This window comes from Podarcis erhardii (genome assembly GCF_964252035.2).
Source record: "Podarcis erhardii genome assembly, chromosome: 1".
NCBI lineage: Eukaryota > Metazoa > Chordata > Lepidosauria > Squamata > Lacertidae > Podarcis > Podarcis erhardii.
The window spans coordinates 129,047,525-129,066,056 of NC_138497.1; the positions used below are offsets into that span (position 1 = coordinate 129,047,525).

Consider the following 18,532-nt stretch of genomic DNA (forward strand, 5'->3'; position numbering starts at 1 on the left):
TGCTGCCCTCCTTTTCTTATTGCCCTGCATGCTTGAAGCAGCCTCCTGGAACACCTTTATGAAGTCTCCTCTCTTACTGTACTATAACATAGCATGTAACGAAAACTTGACTAGTGATGGACAACACCTGTTCCTCAGCGTCATGTTATCCCAGCTAATTTCAAAGTTTGCCATGCCATGGTCTCACTGACAAGACCAGGAGTTCAGCAAAAGTCCAGAGACTTCATCACCTTTCTTTTTTTTATTTTAAAACTCCCATACCTATTAAAAGGAACAGGAATGCCACAGCAGAAGTACCCCAGGTGCAAGGAACTATGGGAAATGCAATTTCCATCATTAGTTGTGCCTGGCATACTGCTGCAGCAGGGTTGAGGGGCTAACAACAGCCCCTTCTCAAGGCCTTCCTGCTGCTGTAAGGTTGGTTTGATCAGGAGAGAGAAGGGAGCAGCTGGAGCAGAGAGGACTTTTGCAGGAGAATTTGAATTTTTTTGGGGAAAGGGGCTTGGGCTCACTGGGGAGATGAACTCCAGCTTACACTTTCCCAAAGCCTACCAATTAAGATGCCACTGCTAGGCCCTAAAGTTTTCTAGGACACAGAACTTAATTCATACCTTACTACAGTTTAGCAACAGTGTTGAATTTTTAAAGCAGCTATCTTCAGATGAAACATCACTCTCTTTCTTTTCTTCTCGACCACTATAGTATAATGAAGGTTGAAACTCTTCTCCATCTACTAGGAATAATGAATAATCTGGACCAGCTGCTATGTTCCAGATGCTTTTGTCATCGCACACCTAGAAGGAAGTAAAAAAAAAAAAGACATAATAATAAAGGGAAATCCTTGTTGACAATCAAAAATGGGCTTCTAAGGGGCTATCATCAAAGGACTTTAGTGTTTTACATGCGGAAATTTGACACCTGCTTAAAGCAGCAGGGACAGGTTTCAATCAATTAAGATGCTCTTGGCTGTGCAAGAATTTGGGAAGAATTTAAAATGTAACCCTGTACTGTTTCAATAGTTAAGTGCTATGCAATGGGATTTTAACAGCTTGTATGATTTCAGTTTTCAGGCTTATTTTGCCTATATCCAGCCTTCCAACATTTTCACTGGTCATGGTGAGTGCACCACCATAGTCTGATGGAATTCCAGCCTTCTTCCCAACTTTGGGAGCTCCATTAGGAGGACCTCATTTGCACAGACCTTTTGAGGCTCTCAGAAGCTCAAAGCAACTATGGGGATGATCCATAGTTTTGGGTAGGAGGAAATCTGGGGGTTATTTGGCTGCTGTGGAGGTATAGGGTCAAAAATACAAAAGCTTCTGCTTTCTGGCTCCGGTATTAGAAAGAGTGGTAAAGACTTGTTTGGCTGCTGCGTTTCTCAGATACTCAAATACCTGGCAAATGCTGAACCCAAACAAACCCCAGCCTTTCATTTTTAGAGCTCAAGAGGGCTGGGGCTTATTTTTAGTGCTGTGCTTCAAGTCCCAGCTTCTTTACGAAACCAAAGCTGCAGCGGGAGGGCAAGGATCATCCCCACATTTGCCTTGCACTTCCAAGGCCCTCTGAACTGCAATGCAACTGCAGGGTCATTTCAAATTCACTATAGCTGCAACCTGGCAGAAGTGGTAGGGAAGATTCTGCACCTTCTTTTGCTCAGCTTGATGCTTGAAGTTGGGGGTTGTTCCCGATTTGCACTGTTTGGGAGCAAGGAAAACCTCAATCCCTATCAAGAGAGACACAGGGTCCTGGAGCCTACAATTTTTTCTGTCCACAAAGATGAGCCAACACCCCTACCAATATAAACAATGCAAAGAGGAAAAACTGCTAGTTAAGATTGAAGTCCACATAAATAACCACCATTGCTCTAGGAGGAAGCTATGTCACAAATAGTACTGATTTTTTTTATATATAAAAAAGACACATATAGTACCTTTGCAAGGCGAGGGACTGTGGTTGGAGAACTTAAGTGACTAAGTTGCCCAAAGGTATTGCTGCCCCATGAATATACCTGTGTAAAAAGATCAAGGGGAAGGGGTGGGTGGGAAAGGATAGTCATTTTCAAATAATTAAGATTACAGTATGTTAGGAGACTACAGTATTATATGATTTAACAGAAGTCCATCCAAATATTATTCCTTACCTTTTGCAGAAGCAAATCTCCTTTTAGGAGCAGAATGGTAAATGCATGAAGCTGTGCAGTTCATCACCCTACAGATCAGAGGCCAGTTCATTTTAAGTACCTATTGCCCGCAGGAGCCATGGGCAGAATGCCCTTCCCTCACCACCCAATACTGTAACCTCAACCAGTGCTTCACAGTGGCAGGACTGAGTTCTGGAGCCCCCATTTTTGGAAGAAGAAGAAGAAGAAGAAGAAGAGGAGGAGGAGGAGGAGGAGGAGGTGGTGGTGGTGGTGGTGGTGGAGGAGGAGGAGGAGGAAGAAGAAAGAACACTAAAACTGTCTGGCTTGGTTCAGATGCAACAGGAAACCATTAGCTTCTCATTAATAAACATGTGCAAACCTCGGCAAGTTGTGGGCTCATCTTTCCACTTTTGATTTTGACCCAAAGCTTCCACTTTTGATTTTGATTTTAAAGCAAACCACGGTCACATCAGGGCTGAGGAACCTGAACCTTCCAGATGCTGTTGAACTCTCAACTTCCAGGCCAGCATGGCTAATGGACAGGAATTGGGGACGCTGCAGCATTTGGTGGGTCACAAGTTTCCCATCCCTGGTTTAAACCTCTAGTTAGCGGGAGCAAAGTAGGATCAGATTCCTTAGTCTCTCCCACCAGATATATTGCACATGTTTGACTTTCTGTCTCCATCTCTTCCCACCCTGCCTTTCATTATTATAGGTGTTCGAGGAAATTCTTGTGCATGTCCAGCCTCTCTCTTATTATCCCCTTTCTTTCTCTTCTTCTCTTCCTTCCCCTCCTTTAAACTACTGCCACTCTATTTCCTGGCATTTCTGCCACTGTTCCTTATCTGCCTGTCATTTCCAAGTTCCTTGCTGCTGCCCATTCTTACAGGGGAAGAATTATACCAGCGCTCATCCCCAAAAACATTGAGGAATGAGGACAAGCCAGAACAAATGTCATCTGGTAGTTCATATCCTACACACAAATCACTAGCTAGTTACCTCTGCTTTTGGAGAGGTGTACACCAATCTTTTTCTATATTTCAGTAGAAGTATTGATATAGATGTGCATGCTTTTTAAAAAAAGTGTAAGCTCAGATGCACACATTCATACAAAATATATACACCTATGTAAAAAGGCCCTGTGTGTACTGCTCAAGTTTCCTTTTCCCAAAAGTGAAATGAGAGTTTGACCCAGGAAAAACAAGCAGATCCCACTATAACCCCTTGGAAAAGAAGCAAACAGTATTTCACCCTCATACCTGCGATTTGGCAGTGAGTGCCAAGGAATGGTGGCCACCAGCAGACAAATGAATTACTTCCTTCCCATCAAGACTTTTTACACAAAGTGGTTGGAGCCTATGAACCCACAAAACAGAATCAGGACCCACAAGGTAAGCACACAGGAAATCTACACACAGCAAATGATATATTCCATAGGCTTAATAAGGAGAAAGATTTCAATGCATCTAAGGTATCGGTAGCAATATAGATGAAAATATCACGCAAATCTTGATCCCAAGTTGTTGTGTTGTTAGATGTTTGTCATCTAAGGATTGCAGAGGGTTGGACTAGATGGCCCCATGGGGGTCCCTTCCAGCTCTATGATTCTATGATATAATGAAGCCTTCAACAGAACATAGACAAACAGCTATAGAAGATCAACCCCAAATATCACTGCTTATTGGCATGGAACAGATTTCCTCAGTGAAAGCTTACCTTGGCAGAGTATCACCATGTCCTAGCTGGCCTTCTTTTCCTTTACCCCAGCTCCACACCTCAGTTCGCAGAGATGGGAGAAGGGCATCTGCTTCACCACTGTAGGTTGGTGTGAGGGCCACGGTCCTCATCTTGGCTCGTCCAACTTTCCTCAAGAGCCTTGGAGAAACTTTTAACACGGGAAACAAAAATAAATCCTTAAGTGTACAGACACTAAAATAAAATATTTCAGTCAAACAAAGAAGGCTGATTCACAAAGTCATTGGGGAACATCAGGATGTTATGAAGATGCAACAAGCATGGCTTGGTCAAACAGTGCCGTTTCATTTTAAACTGAAAAGGCAATATGTGCAGCACCTTCACGTTGTCACCCTGTCAATCCAGGTCAACAAACCCAAAATAAACTCCAAGATTAACACAGACACATACACGTAAGGGCAACTCACACCTGTAATTCAGAGCACACTGGGTAGTTAATTTGAATGAGATCTGTCATTTTGTTCTCAGAGAATGGAATGTGATTGTGAGGACAGAAGGTGCACCACGCTTCCTAAGTGCCACATAAGGAGGAGGAAACTGCAGCTTAACAACAATCTAGTCTTCTACAAATTTCAGGGAAGATGACGGCTGGTCATTTTCCATGGTAGTTAGCTCTGTGTCTGAAAAAGAATTCTAGCCTAGGTAATACCTTAAGGCAGGGTCTCCAGTTGTTTTTGGACTACAATTCCCATCATCCCTGACCACTGGATGATGGGAGTTCCAACAGCAGCTGGAGCCAAGTATGGGAAACCTTGCCTTAAGGTTATCCTAGGTTTGAAATGCCACTCCTCATTTGCGGAAACAGAATTCAGAGACAAGAGTCAGGGCACTAGTGTGTTATTAAACCTCGTTTACCTACTACATGCTTAAGACTAAAGGGAAACATTAAGGAACGTTGTAAACACAGGAGACTGCATCAATACTTTTACAGCAACCTCTGCTTTACATAAAACACTTGCTTTAGGTAGGAAAGGGATAATGTTAAGTAGCTTTCTTCCTTCCTCTTTAATTTCTGGCACAAGATGGATTACCAAATTGATTGTCAACCTGCCTTAGCAATTCACAACGCAAGGCAATGCACTTGGGTAAATATTTTAAAGCACTCTGCAAATTAAAAGTGCTGCATAAATGAATAATCGTATGCAGAATACAAGAGGGCAGTTCCTGGCCCCCTGCCCTTAGACTGCACTTGTCCCAAGAGTTCCTTAAGTTAGGGAAACTCCTCTTTAAGGGTGCAAGTGAAAAAAACTCTTACTGTTAAGACAACTGCTTATCTAAAAAAATGCATGCACTGCTGTTATTAGTGCACCACTGTTTTGAGATCAACAGTTGTCTTAACAGTGACAGTATTTGCACTTGCAGCCCCTAAAAAGGAGCTTTTGTGATTTTTCTACAGCTATATGAATGATGTGCATGTTGCAGCAGTTGGTGTTTTGTGTGTGTTTATGTATCTTTGGGAGCTCAATGTGGTGATTAGACCTATTTCAGGGGGTGGATGAGTTGTTTATATGATTTTATTACCTTGCATTGTGCTTTGCTTTTAATTATTTTGGCTTTTACATACTGCACTGTGTATTTTACTATATTTGTGAACAGCTTTGAGGTGCTTGTGTAAAAATGAGTGACAAGCTTAATAAACAAGAACAAAGTAACACTATGCACTTTTTTTAAAATGATGGACAATCAATGTAAGGAAAAATATGTGTGCCCTGTCGCACACAGAAATTACACATCAAGAAAGAACCAAAATCCCCAAGATGTATAACGCTGGAACCACCTGTGAGCATCTCACCTTGGGAGAGCAAACCAGGTAAGGAAAGCCTTCGACAGACTCCTTCAGATTCCTCTTCTCGAATATCCACCAAGCTGGAACTCTTCTTTCCCTGCATTGACTCCAGCCTGACCTGCTCCTCTCGGCTGTCCTTCACCCCATCCAGGCTTGGAGAGCCAGCGCTAGGTGGGGATACTGTGTCTCCTGGAACTGTGCCATAGAAGTTCATTACCTTCTTCAGTGACAAGGCCCCAGCTTCACACGTAGCAGCAACTCTTACGCCAACTGCTGATGCACAAGAAACTACCAGGCTGTTAAGGGCAGATGTGCCTGGACCTGGTGGACTGGGTAGGCAAGCGGTGAGGTCTTCTTCTTGAGATTGCTGGAAATATAGTAACAGAAACCCCACAAAATCTAATTAGAACAAGCAAACCCAGAGTAAGGAAGCTTTAAAATAAGATCATAACCTCTACTCTTCTGCTTGATTACCATCCAAACCTGGTTTGCATGACAAGGTAAACCAAACTATGGCTTACAGGGACTGTGCAAACATGAGGGGTCTTGGGAAGTAGTTTGTTTCGCTCCTCCCTGGTTCTTTTTGGTCCCACACCGAAAGGAGCTAAGACAAGGTTTTGGCCAAAAGGCTACAGCTCATAGTGAGGAGGGACTTGGGTTCAGTGTGGGAGCAAGTAGAACCAGGAAGAGCAAAATGAAAGCAAGCTCCTTTCTAAGAGCTTGCATGTTCGTGCAGTTCCAGTAAGCCATTGTTTGGTTGACTGCGAAATGCAAACCAGGCCAAAATCATATTGAGCATGTGTACTTTTCATAATTTTATTCAAGCCTGAATCGAGGATTGGTTATTTGACTTACATTGTTTATAACATTACATATTTGGTTAGCGTAAAGGTCTGTTCGCTGGAGATATGGTCGCCCCCCACATTAACTTTTTTGACCTCAGTTTAAGACAGCTTTTCCTTCAGGCCTATGGAAGTGGTCAGTTGAAAGAATCTGTTTCTCTGCTGCTGTATTAGTGCTTTAGGGTGTCTAATGGTTTTATTTTATATTTTTAATGAAATGCTGTGCACCACACTGAAAACCTTGTGGCTGAAGGGCAGGTTATAAATATAATAAATGCAATTATATTAGAATGCCAGCTATTGCAGTCACTAGCTTATTTAAGACATTAATAACAACAATAATGAAGTGAGTTAGCCAAGGATCAATACTTCAAGGGTTGTACAAGATTCAGACCCAGGTTAGAAGAAAATGTGGCATAAGTTTAATTAGGAAAAAACAACAACTGTGAAATTATGTCTCTGAATAGTTTCAGAGCAATTGTGCAATTGTGAAGCATTCTTCCACCCTCTCCAAAGAGTAGCATTACTTTTGTATGCAGTTCTTGACTCACTGCAGGGCTCCTATTTCTTAGTACTCACATGCTATGCTTGTTTACCTCATTTGTTTTGGACAGAGTGTGTGTTAATATGATGTGTTGGGAGTCTAAGGATGCTGTATTTTATGTTTCGAGGGAGACTAGGTTAGAAAACAACTAGGTTTCCTAACAACTGGGTTAGGAAATATATCTTCCAAGGATATTCTAGGTAAAGTGGGTTATTCCCTCATAACTAATCTGAGACAGGGGAAAAGGCTGTCTAATGCTCATTTTCATGAGATTGCACTCCCTGATAGATCCCAATTTAAAAGAGTCTTGGGCTGCTTTTAGGAATGCAGTTTCAGAGCTTTCTCTAGAACGGGGCTGCCCAAAGATCTTTTGCTGCCTGAGGCAGAGCAGTAAACATCCCCTCTCCCTAAGTCAAGGTGTGCAGCATCCAAGATCAAGTAAGCTATTCTGGCACCCAAGGCAAAAAGTCTCAGAAGCACTCCTCCACCCCTTTGGCATTAAAAATACAATGATGCATTAACTAAGATTTGGCTGTCCTTTCCATTGCTCTATCAATCAGCTGCCTGAGGCAGCCACTTCACTATGCCTAATGGTAGGGTCAGCCCAGTTCCAGGTGTATATATTACACATAGAAGGTAACCATGACTGGACTATGACTGGGCTTAGCTTGGGATTTTGAGAGGTTTTTCAAGGCTTGGCACTCAGGCCAAGCCTGACATGGACACATGTACATCTTATCCTGAAAGATTTTTCCTTTTTCTAATAGAGAAATGTTTTAGATGTGTTTTCAAGGTTTTTAGATACAGCTGGTGTGTGGAACCTTTGGCCCTCCAGATGTTGCTGAACTCCAACTCCCATCAGCCCCAGAAAACCTGACCCATGGCCAGGGAATGATGGGAGTTGCAGTCCAGCAACATCTGGAGGGCCAAAGGCTCCCTACATCTAGGTTACAGGATAAAAATCACAAACAATTTCTGGTGGTTGATTCAAGTGATTATAAAAGTAGTCCTGCTTAAACAAAACAACAACCTCTCAACAATTTCTGAAGTACACGTGTGTAATTCCAACCCCCCACCCCACCCAGAATAAAGTGCTAAGGAACACTGAGCTCTAAATTCTCAGCTGGATGCCAAAGTTGAAAAACAAGAACTGCTGGGGACTGAACTTCAGTGCCTTTTATATGTAGTCAACTGTACATGTGCAGCCCTGACCTGAAAAAGCTCTCAACTGCACACAGAACAGCAGTTCAAAACTCTGTAGTATGAACTGAAAAAGGGGTAAATGCCTTGTTCACAAAGCAGGGCTGTTTTGACCAGTCACAGGAAAAGTCAGCATAATTTTATTTGTTACAGCCAAACGGGAAATATTTAGACACAGACTGCTTGGACAGTGATCTTTTCATTATAGAAAAATCAAGATTGGCACGCCACCTAACACTGCAGCACAAAAGTATCCAGAATACAAAAAAACTAGTTTTGAACATTACTACTGAACTCCTGGGTTTTTGTTCATTATCAAGAAAGGAAACAACCAGACATAATCTTAACCTCCCATGATACTGAGTAGCAACCAAATGACACAGGCCAATTTAGATGAGGAATCGATTCTGCTTCTCCCACTTTTGGCACTAAATGAACTCCTGGTGATTCCACCACCCTTATGAGAGTGGAAGAGGACTTTCTGTGGAAGCTGCTAAATGGGGGAATTGCCTCCCCACAAAGGTGCAGCTTCATTGTACTGCTTACACAGTAGACTGAAGATGTTACTCTTTATTGTGAGACTAACCTCCTTTGTTAAATTTATGCAATTATTTCCATTTGGAATGGCTTTACTTGTTTTATCATAGTAAAGGTTGCACCTGTTTTTATAATTGTATATGAAATTGTTGTAACCTGCACTGGGACCTTATGGTAAAGAAGTAAGAACTCTTGTAAATAAATATGTCTTAATGCTTACAGAACAGGCAATTACTTCTCATTAGTAGGAATCCTGTAAAGATTATAAAATGTCCTGTAAAGATTACACAGTGGTACCTCTGGTTATGAACTTAATTCATTCCGGAGGTCCGCTCTTAACATGAAAGCATTCTTAACCTAAGGTGCGCTTTCACTAATGGGGCCTTCCGCTGTGTGCAACTTCCGCTCGCATCCCGGGGCAAAGTTCACTTCCAGGAGACCTACTTCCAGGTTAGCAGAGCTCATTACCCAAAGCATTTGCAAGGAGGATAGTACGTAACCAGTGGTATTACTGAAAAATGCTGAATAAATGTGCAGCATATATAGATCTTCTTCGATACTGTGCAGTTTCTTTAATAAAAAGACATGGGGGAAGTGTCTACAACAAATGCTTCTTTGGTATAAACTATCCACAGAACAGAAGTTGCCCGACACTGAAAACAATGCTAATATACAAAGAATGAATTAAATCTTTGCTTCATATTGGCAGAACAATCTGTCTCTCTTGGTAGACACAAAGCATGTGTTAAGCATATACAAGATTTACTGCTTAGTCTTGCATAGAGTTCAGCAGCATTCAAAATACAAAGCAAGAGAAAAGAAACTACAGTATGTTTCACAATCTATGTTTAATTTATAACATGAAGCCATTTCCCCTTAGAGGTGAGGGAAAGGCACTCCCCATTTTCCCAGAATTCAGTCACAATACTGAGAACAAGTTCTGCCATTAAACCTCTGTAAAGCCCAAGTTAAGTTGTGGGGAACTTTATCCTTTATTTTCCTGCTTTACACCAAACAACCAGAGTTAAAAATTCCACACAAATCTCAAGAACACATCCATAACCCTAACTGCTGTCAATCAGATCATAATAAAAGAACCAATACCAAACGCTGCATGAATCCACCTGTCTACTAAGATGTTTCTGGGAGACCCCTCTCCAAGTCTGCCTCTGCAAGTGAGTTTGATGAAAACACCTAACAGGGTCTTCTCAGTTATGGCACCTTGACTCTGGAATGCATTTACCAAAAAGGCTCATTTGACACCAAGTGCCAGGTGAAGGACCTTTTGTTTTAATAAACAAAACAATAATCCCCAAACCCCACACAGTTTAAAAGGCCATATATTGTTTAATTTGTCAAAAGCCCGGGGGAAGAAGAATTTATTTTTCTGCTACTCTTGCTTTTCTTTTGCATTTTTTCTACTGTTTAAATTGTGCGGGCTTTTGACCACAGCTTAAGGGGCAGACGGAAGCTATGCCTCCTTCAGAACCATAGCTCTTATTTAAAGTCACAGTTCTCAAGAATCATCAGAACTTTGCAGGACAGCGTGATCATACAGCAATGAAAGCACAGCCTAGTGACTGTGGGTACCTGCTCAGGTTGCTGATCCATAGGCTTCTCATTTAACGGATGATCCGGAAGACTTGCCAAGTGCTGCTTTGTTGTCACCTTGTCCATTATCAAGAGATTTCCTGGGCTAGAAATGCCACTGTCTTCCTGGGCATCGCTGTTTGAAAACACACTTGCTGCATCAAACTCTGCAGCAGCGAGTGCCTGGTCTTCTGTAAGCGTTTTCTGACAATCGTCACCTTGACTGCTTGTTATACTCTTCCTCTCTAGAGTTTCTAGCGAGGAGCAAGAGATGTGGCATTCCGAGTGGGAGTCAGCTAGAACCACCCCTAATGGACAGCAATGGCTGTCAGAGATAATGACATGGTCTTCTTTGTCGGTCATGGTGATCAGGAGTTGGCTGCAGTGATTGCATCTCTCTGGAATAGGCTTTATGTCTTGAGTAGGGAGGCACTGCACAAGAGCCAGGCTGTGAGAGGCTCCGCAAGCAATCTGAAGCACAACGCGGCCTGCCAGGTACTCGACCTTTTGTGGTTTGGTAACTGGGAAAGTGTTGGTTATGAGCCCCAGCTGACAGCCACTTCCCCACGCCCATATCTCCCTGCTTAGGGAGAGTGCCAGGGTGTGCTCCTCTCCACATGCCAGCTGCAAAATCCGTATTGGCAAGGGATGGCTAGCTTCAGAGTCAGAAATACTGATGGGTTTGGGTTCTGGCACAAAGGCCTGGTTGGCCACTGCACACTGGCCGGCAGAATTTCCACCCCACATGTACACGTCGCCACCTTCAGTCACTGCTCCACAATGGAAGCTGCCAGCTGCCACTGTAACAACATGTTGTCCATGCAAAGCCTTTTCCAAGATGGGACAGCTGATGTAAGCATCTTCCAACTCAACCCTCCAGGGAAGCTTTCCAAAACTGTAAACCTCACCATCTGAAACAAATAGATACACACTGAAAATACAGTACAATTACTAGGCTATTACTAGGCTAGTTTTCATTGGTTCTGAAGGCAAATTTACAGAGAAATCTGCCCACAAAGCAAGGTCCTACATATGAAAGAATTGACCTAGGACAAAAATCTTGAATACAATTTTAAAGAGTTTTGACATCATCTTTCTTCACGAGAACATGCATGGCTCAGTTCTTGCCTTTCTTTGGCTATACCAAATTCTTTAAGAAGCGGTAGAGAGGTATAATCCAAACGTGCAATTATATATACATTTTTTTAAAATACTGAAAACCTCTGTTTCCATCCTCATAAAATGCAATTGTGGAAAATCAATAACTTTGAAATTTCATTTTACAAATGCCATCATCATCATCAATATTAAATAATGCTCTTAGGACCAACATTCCATACCTTCTGAGAGAAGCACACCATGGTTTATGCCAACTGCTGCCTGCAACACTATCTTTCCACTCCAACCTGGAAGTCTTTCAGGATCTGGACAACAGCAACCAGCCTGCCACGTATAGACCAGGCCTCTCTCACGCGCTCCCTCTTGGTCTGCTGAACTATGTAGCAAAATAAATAAAATGCTGATAATGTAAGGTTAATTTAAAGTCTACACAAGTTTAATTCAGAGGAAATTGTTTTGCACATATGCATGATACATCAGCTGCACGTCATTCTCAGAATGCAGGTTTTATCCATATGTAATATCCAGGAGGGCAACTCATTGTTAAATACCAAACACCAGTAGAAGGAAATCTTAAGAGCATGTTTGCACACCCTCAACATCGGTCTGCGTAAGTTTAAAGCATGCCTATTCTCAGTATTCCTTGTACAGATAAGACAGGGAAGCAGTGCAGCGCGAATTATATGATAGTGACTGGACAATGACCAGGGAGACATACTGTAGGTTCAAACTCCCACTCAACCATTAAGCTCAATGGATGGCTTTTGGCCAGTATCTCTGTCCGTCTGTTCACTACTGGGAACAATTAGAAGCAAACTTTTTTATACTTTAAAATGCTGTGAACCAAAAATGGCTATTTGTTTTCCTTTTCCCCTATCCTCTGGTTCCAAAAAAAGAGTCAGAGTTTAAATAGGTGTGCTGGAATACCATCAATTATTATTTCCTTGGCTTAATATGTTATACAGGTTTAAAAGCATATTAAATCAGATTTGTGAGCAAGTTCAGAAACCTTAAAGGTAAAGGTAAAGGTACCCCTACCCGTAAGGGCCAATCTTGACAGACTCTAGGGTTGTGCGCTCATCTCACTCTAGAGGCCGGAAGCCAGTGCTGTCCGCAGACACTTCCAGGTCACGTGGCCAGCGTGACAAAGCTGCTCCGGCGAACCGGCACCAGAGCAGCACACGGAAACGCCGTTTACCTTCCCGCTATAAAGCGGTACCTATTTATCTACTTGCACTTAAGGGTGCTTTCGAACTGCTAGGTGGGCAGGAGCTGGGACCGAACGACGGGAGCTCACCCCGCCACGGGGATTCGAACCGCCGACCATGCGATTGGCAAGTCCTGGGTGCTGAAGTTTTACCCACAGCGCCACCCGCGTCAGAAACCTTACTAGCCTGCAAAAGGCTTTTACTGTGCCTGCCTATATACAGGTAGCCATTTTTGCCACCTCAACAGTTTGAAATATTCACTTGTTTCCAATTTGTAAGATGCTCCATACCTACTGGATCAAAGGCAATTCTTCCTTGTCACAGGCAAGTGGATCCAAAATTCTATGAGTTTGAATTTTTTTGCACCACCCCTCTAGATGTCGCATCAAATACAAATAGGCTTACCTTTCTTCTTTAGGGTCCATCAGTCAGCAAGAACAGGCCATTACCAAATCATTCCTCTTTGAGATAGGAACTGTTAAGACGAAAGCAAAACACAAGTTTAGTAGCTGAAGTACATGTGGAAAAGCATCTGGGGGGAAAAAAGCTCAACAACTTTGGGGTAAAATCATAAAAAAGCTTAACAACTTCAATCCTCTTCAATCCTAAATAAAAGTTTAATGTTACAGATAGGTAGCCGTGTTGGTCTGCCATAGTCAAAACAAAGCAAATTCCTTCCAGTAGCACCTTAAAGACCAACTAAGTCAGTTCTTGGTATGAGCTTTCGTGTGCATGCACACTTCTTCAGATAGGTATCTGAAGAAGTGTGCATGCACACGAAAGCTCATACCAAGAACTGACTTAGTTGGTCTTTAAGGTGCTACTGGAAGGAATTTGTTTTGTTTTAAAAGTTTAATAACCTTGGTTGGCCCTTTGGTGGGCCCTCACGGCCCTTCACTTCATCAAATCTGGCCCTCTTTGAAAAAAGTTTGGACACCACTGTCCTACAGGGTGCAAGAAAGCACACACAAAAAAGGTCATCTCAGCTTTGAACATCTACAGAAGACTGGAATGCGTAAAAGTTTCTATGCTATGCCATTAAAAAAATTTAGAAACAAAAGCTCAACAGAATTACTCTGCCCACAGATTTCATGAAAGGCCTTTTCACTGCAAGTTTTTTAAAAGAACGCTCCTTGAAAACAGACCTTTTCAGCTAGCACCACTCTTATGACCAGCTGTTAAAGTGTCCAATTAGGACAGTCATAGCCCTCAGGAGAAAGTTGTGATTATTCAACACTTTGTCTCCTTAGGAAAAGCAGGTTTTTAACATACGTTTTCATTTTCAAGAGATCTCTTGTATACACAGTTGCAGAACAACAACCATGGCTGCTTCTCACACTTCCATATACAAGACTATACTTACAAAGCAGCCATAAATGGGCAGCCATAAATACATGCCATGGCAAGAAGCAACAGAATTTCCCTATAATTCAGCATCTCCGTTTCCTTACTTGTGAGAACATTAACGTTTAGAAAAAAACTGATATGAGAAACAATTCTATTGGATGCTTAAAAACAAAAAAATCTATTTACTAATGATCTCACATTGCCTTGCATATATAATTTAGCTGCTTAAGTATATATTACCCAAAACAAAGACACCTGTAGCACCATAAAGACTAACACATTTAGTATGGCATAAAGCAGGCATAGGCAAACTCGGCCCTCCAGCTGTTTTGGGACTACAACTCCCATCATCCCTAGCTAACAGGACCAGTGGTCAGGGATGATGGGAATTGTAGACCCAAAACAGCTGGAGGGCCAAGTTTGGGGATGCCTGGCATAAAGCTTTTGTAGATTACAGTCTACTTTATCAGATGCTTGGATTTTAATCCTAAATATTGCTGCTCTGTGTCACTGTGGTGTTTGCACACTGAGGTCAGCCCAGCCTATTCCCAGTCCTTCTATATTCTGCTGCCTCTGGCAAGATACACACTAGTGACCATCCTTACATTTGTGAAGCTGTACTTTAAACCCGATTTTAGTTTTGTTTTGTAAGAGAATGTCTGGTTATTTTCTTTCATGTTGGCTTGCTGCTTTCATGATAAAAGAAGTAATGCACACAGAACCATCCCCTGAACATTGAAATTGTGTCATATTCCCCTAAGGCCTTTTTAAAACTTCCAGTACCACATTATAAAAAGAATAAAGACAACAAGCAGGAACCAACTGGCATACCTAATAAGCACACAGTGGTTATTTGAAATGTCACCAGTTCAATTACTTGTGACTGTCAAGAAAAACTAAAGGGTTCTCATAGCAGCTTTACTCCACTCCTCCTAGCTCTCATAGGTTCTTAATCTAGTTCAAGTGCCTGCACTTGCTTCACTTCCTCCCAAGTAGCTAGCTCTGGGCTTCCAATTTCACACACCACCAATTTCACACACCACACACCACTCTGGGCTTCCAATTTCACACACCACTCTTGGGGAAGTTGTAGGAGAATCCAGAAGGAGGCTGCAGAATCATCCAATATTTCCACTTCCTCAAACGGGGTGCCACTCAAGACTGCTAGCGCAAGTTTTGTTGGCTCCAGGGGTTCCCACTTGTGTTCATGGCCACCACAAGATCTTGTTCCTCTCCCACAGAAGAGATTTCCTTGGGATGAATGCCCAGTTGGACCCCTGAAGTACACATTTTAGAAGTTAAGCCCCGCTGAACCCATAGATGAGCAAATTTGATTGATGTTGCATTGACATTGGAGAATGCAAAACCCATGGCGAATGCGAGTAGGAAGACTGAAAACTTAACAGCATTCAGGATTAAAGGAACAATTAATGCAGATTTTTAAAAAAGTTATAGAAAATGTAACCAAACATTAGACCAATTAGAGCATGACATGTAAACTACTGGAAGAGCTTCAAATGTTGCAGTTGTGTAATACTATTCCAGAATTAAAGATGCAAGACTTCACCATTTCCTGGCCACTTCCCTATACACTTTTTTAAAATGCTGCGCAAGGAAATTGCCTCCCATCCCTGTCTTCAGACCAAAATAAAACCTAAGCAAAAACTGCTGACTGGTCATTTAACCATGTCCTTATTCCCATGAACATCTCATTCAGCAATATAAAAGAAAACAGGATACAACATGAAGGTGCCACTAGCCTCCCTTAAATAAAAGAAAGGTGTCATATCTTCCATTATGGGAGCCAATCTTGAAAATCAGAACTCTTTTTCTTAAGGCAATTTGATGGCAACTGCAGGCAATTTAAGAAGCTTGTAAACACTTCCAATCCGTTTTCATTCCCTTGAAGATAAGATTGGATATACTTAATGTTTAGTTTTAATGGCTCCCAGGTCTGTATGGCATTCATTCCCAAAACAATATGGCTGCCCTTGAAGAGAATGGCATCAGTCAAGACATCAGACCAGCAAACGCTGCCATGGGGAATGGGAAGGAATCAGTTTCTCCAGTAGTTGCAGAAAATGCTTCTGTCCCAGCAGACAGGACTACTACACCCACGTGCTGCAGGAATGCCTCTGAAACAGTGTATTGCTCTTATTGTATGTGAGGCAGGACAGAAGCAACTTTCGAATGTAACCCTGTGAGATCTGCATCAAAATGTTGCAGCGTAGCAGGCTCCTGTTCAGGGTTCCGTGCGTTCTTCAGGGATGTTCCATTCCATTTTAAAATAATTGCAAATCTTTGTCCCTGTTCCTTGGGGGCCTCTTCAGTCATCTGCTCGATGCTAGCTTCCACATCTCTGCAAAAATATATTTGAAGGAGGAGGGTGGGGAAAGACTATCCCTCAGCAGCAAAGCTGGCCTTGTTCCATTTAATAAAGCAGGAACAGAGATATCACCAGCCGCGACTACGGAGAGCAAAGCAGCAGCAGCAGCAAACGCAATCTCCCCCTGGAAAAGCAAGCTCTGTTTGGAAAGGCCCTAAGCCACAGCTGGTAAGAGGGACCCATGCCATCACACATTGATACCTTGCCAGATAGTTGTTTTTCCACATACACACACACACAAAAGAGCTGCGCAAGGCACAGAATGAAACCTTATCTAGCCTTTCTAAGAGGCAGGCAGAAGCTGTATTCTGAGTGGTGGAGAAGGAAAGAACTCCAAAATTCAACAGGTTCACACTTGATGCTAGTTTTTAAGTCACGTTTATGGAGGAAGGAAGGGAGTGGAATCAACATCCCTTTCCCCCCTTCACGACGGGAAAAGGCCACAGTGCTTACGAGGTGAGGGACTATATGTATATATACATATAGTCCCTCACCTCACCTAGTAAGCATATATATATATATATATATATATATATATATATATATATATATATATATATTTGTGGAAACGAAAACAGATAGATGGAGGTGCCTTGCCCGCCCGCCCCCCACTACAGAAAAAAAGAAAATAAATTTCGTGCTGGTTTATTAAAGGGCAGGCAGCCCGCAGCAACGATGCCAGTGAGAGCAACGACGACAGGCAGGTGAGGCTGCTTCCAAATGTGTTTTCTCTCATCCCTCTTCTTCTCCCCCCCGCCCCCCCCCCGCGCGCGCGCTAAGCACGTGACTTAAGTTTCACTCACCCCTCGCGCGCTGAGGGGGGGGGGGTAGATGAGGAGGAGGGAAAAGGGGGCTAAAGCGGCGGTTGGGAGTTGGCGCGCGCGAGCCGCTCGGAACCCTTGCGTCGTCGTCGTCGTCGTCGTCATCCCTTACTAACCACCCCTCTCCCTCTCTCCCCCCCCCCCCGTGCGTGCGTGTGTGGCGTGCCCCCCCCCCACTCTCACCTGCAACCGCGCGCCTTACGCTGTAAGCCGCCGAGCTCCCCGCCGGCTTCTAGGGACGCTCAAACCAGCTGATTCACGTAAAGAGCGGGCGGGCGGGCGGGCGGGAGGCGGGGCCTGGTGGGCCCTGGGGGCGGGGTCAAGTCTTTCGGCCTCTGCTGAGGGAAGATTAGGAAAAGAGGCTGGGAAAGAGAAGGCGGGGGCGGGAGGCCGGGCGGAGAGCGCGCGCGGGGACGGGGCCTCGAGTGGGACAAACTAGTGCGAGGGGCGCTAAGAAAGTGAACCTGGGTTTTTCCTCACGCGCGGCGAGGCACCGTCCCCTCACTACACACACACACACACACACACACACACACACACACACACATATATTTTACACGCACATGTGAGGTGAATGCTTTAGCTGCGATTCCTGCATTGCAGGGGGTTGAGATAGATGACCCTTGGGCATAGCTGTCAACTTTTCCCTTTTCTTGCGAGGAATCCTATTCGGAATAAGGGAATTTCCCTTAAAAAAAAGGGAAACGTTGACAGCTATGCCCTTGGGGTCCCTCCCAACTCGACCGTTCTATTATCCAGTGCCAGATTTACCTAAAAGCTTAACAAGGTATAGTTTAGGGCCCCCCCAAAAATTAAAGGGGAAAAAACAACTGGATGTACATTTCCAAAATATAAGATAGTGTTACAGAAGGGGGGGGGCATGTCTTCTTCACCTTCTTCGCTACAGTATATCCATTTATTCACAATTGTCAATGTCAAAAGGGACTAAAATCTATAAAATCCATAGAAAATCAACGTGCCAATTTGCTCAATTTCTCTAGGACTCCATGACACCTCCCCTGCCCTCCATAATCCCTCAAGCAAGGTGTCAAGACCCTAATCCTGTCAAATCGCTCTGCCAAGCCTTGCCTCCGGGCAATGCCAGTACATGGACCATTGTCTTCCCATCACTGGCACTCAGGATGTGCTTATCTGCGCATATCTCCAGCTCTGCATCTTCCCCCCTCCCTCCTCCATATGTTAATCCTGTGTAACCCAACCTCTTCTTAATGTATTCATGATGTAATCTGTGTAACC

General features: G+C 43.2%; 1 protein-coding gene across 1 annotated transcript in view; it reads right to left on the bottom strand.

Moving 5' to 3' along the window:
• ALS2 (alsin Rho guanine nucleotide exchange factor ALS2) overlaps nt 1–17,588 on the bottom strand; it is a 51,963-nt gene extending 34,375 nt beyond the window's left edge. The window contains exons 1-9 of the mRNA XM_081850285.1: nt 17,459–17,588; nt 13,127–13,196; nt 11,735–11,889; nt 10,395–11,305; nt 5,688–6,048; nt 3,857–4,025; nt 3,400–3,496; nt 1,931–2,008; nt 612–794 (exon numbers count right to left, since the gene is read on the bottom strand). Of these exons, the coding sequence (XP_081706411.1) occupies nt 612–794; nt 1,931–2,008; nt 3,400–3,496; nt 3,857–4,025; nt 5,688–6,048; nt 10,395–11,305; nt 11,735–11,889; nt 13,127–13,146 (1,974 nt within the window). The 5' untranslated portion in view covers nt 13,147–13,196; nt 17,459–17,588. The remainder of the gene's footprint in view (nt 1–611; nt 795–1,930; nt 2,009–3,399; nt 3,497–3,856; nt 4,026–5,687; nt 6,049–10,394; nt 11,306–11,734; nt 11,890–13,126; nt 13,197–17,458) is intronic.
• Between the last annotated feature and the right edge of the window lie 944 nt (nt 17,589–18,532).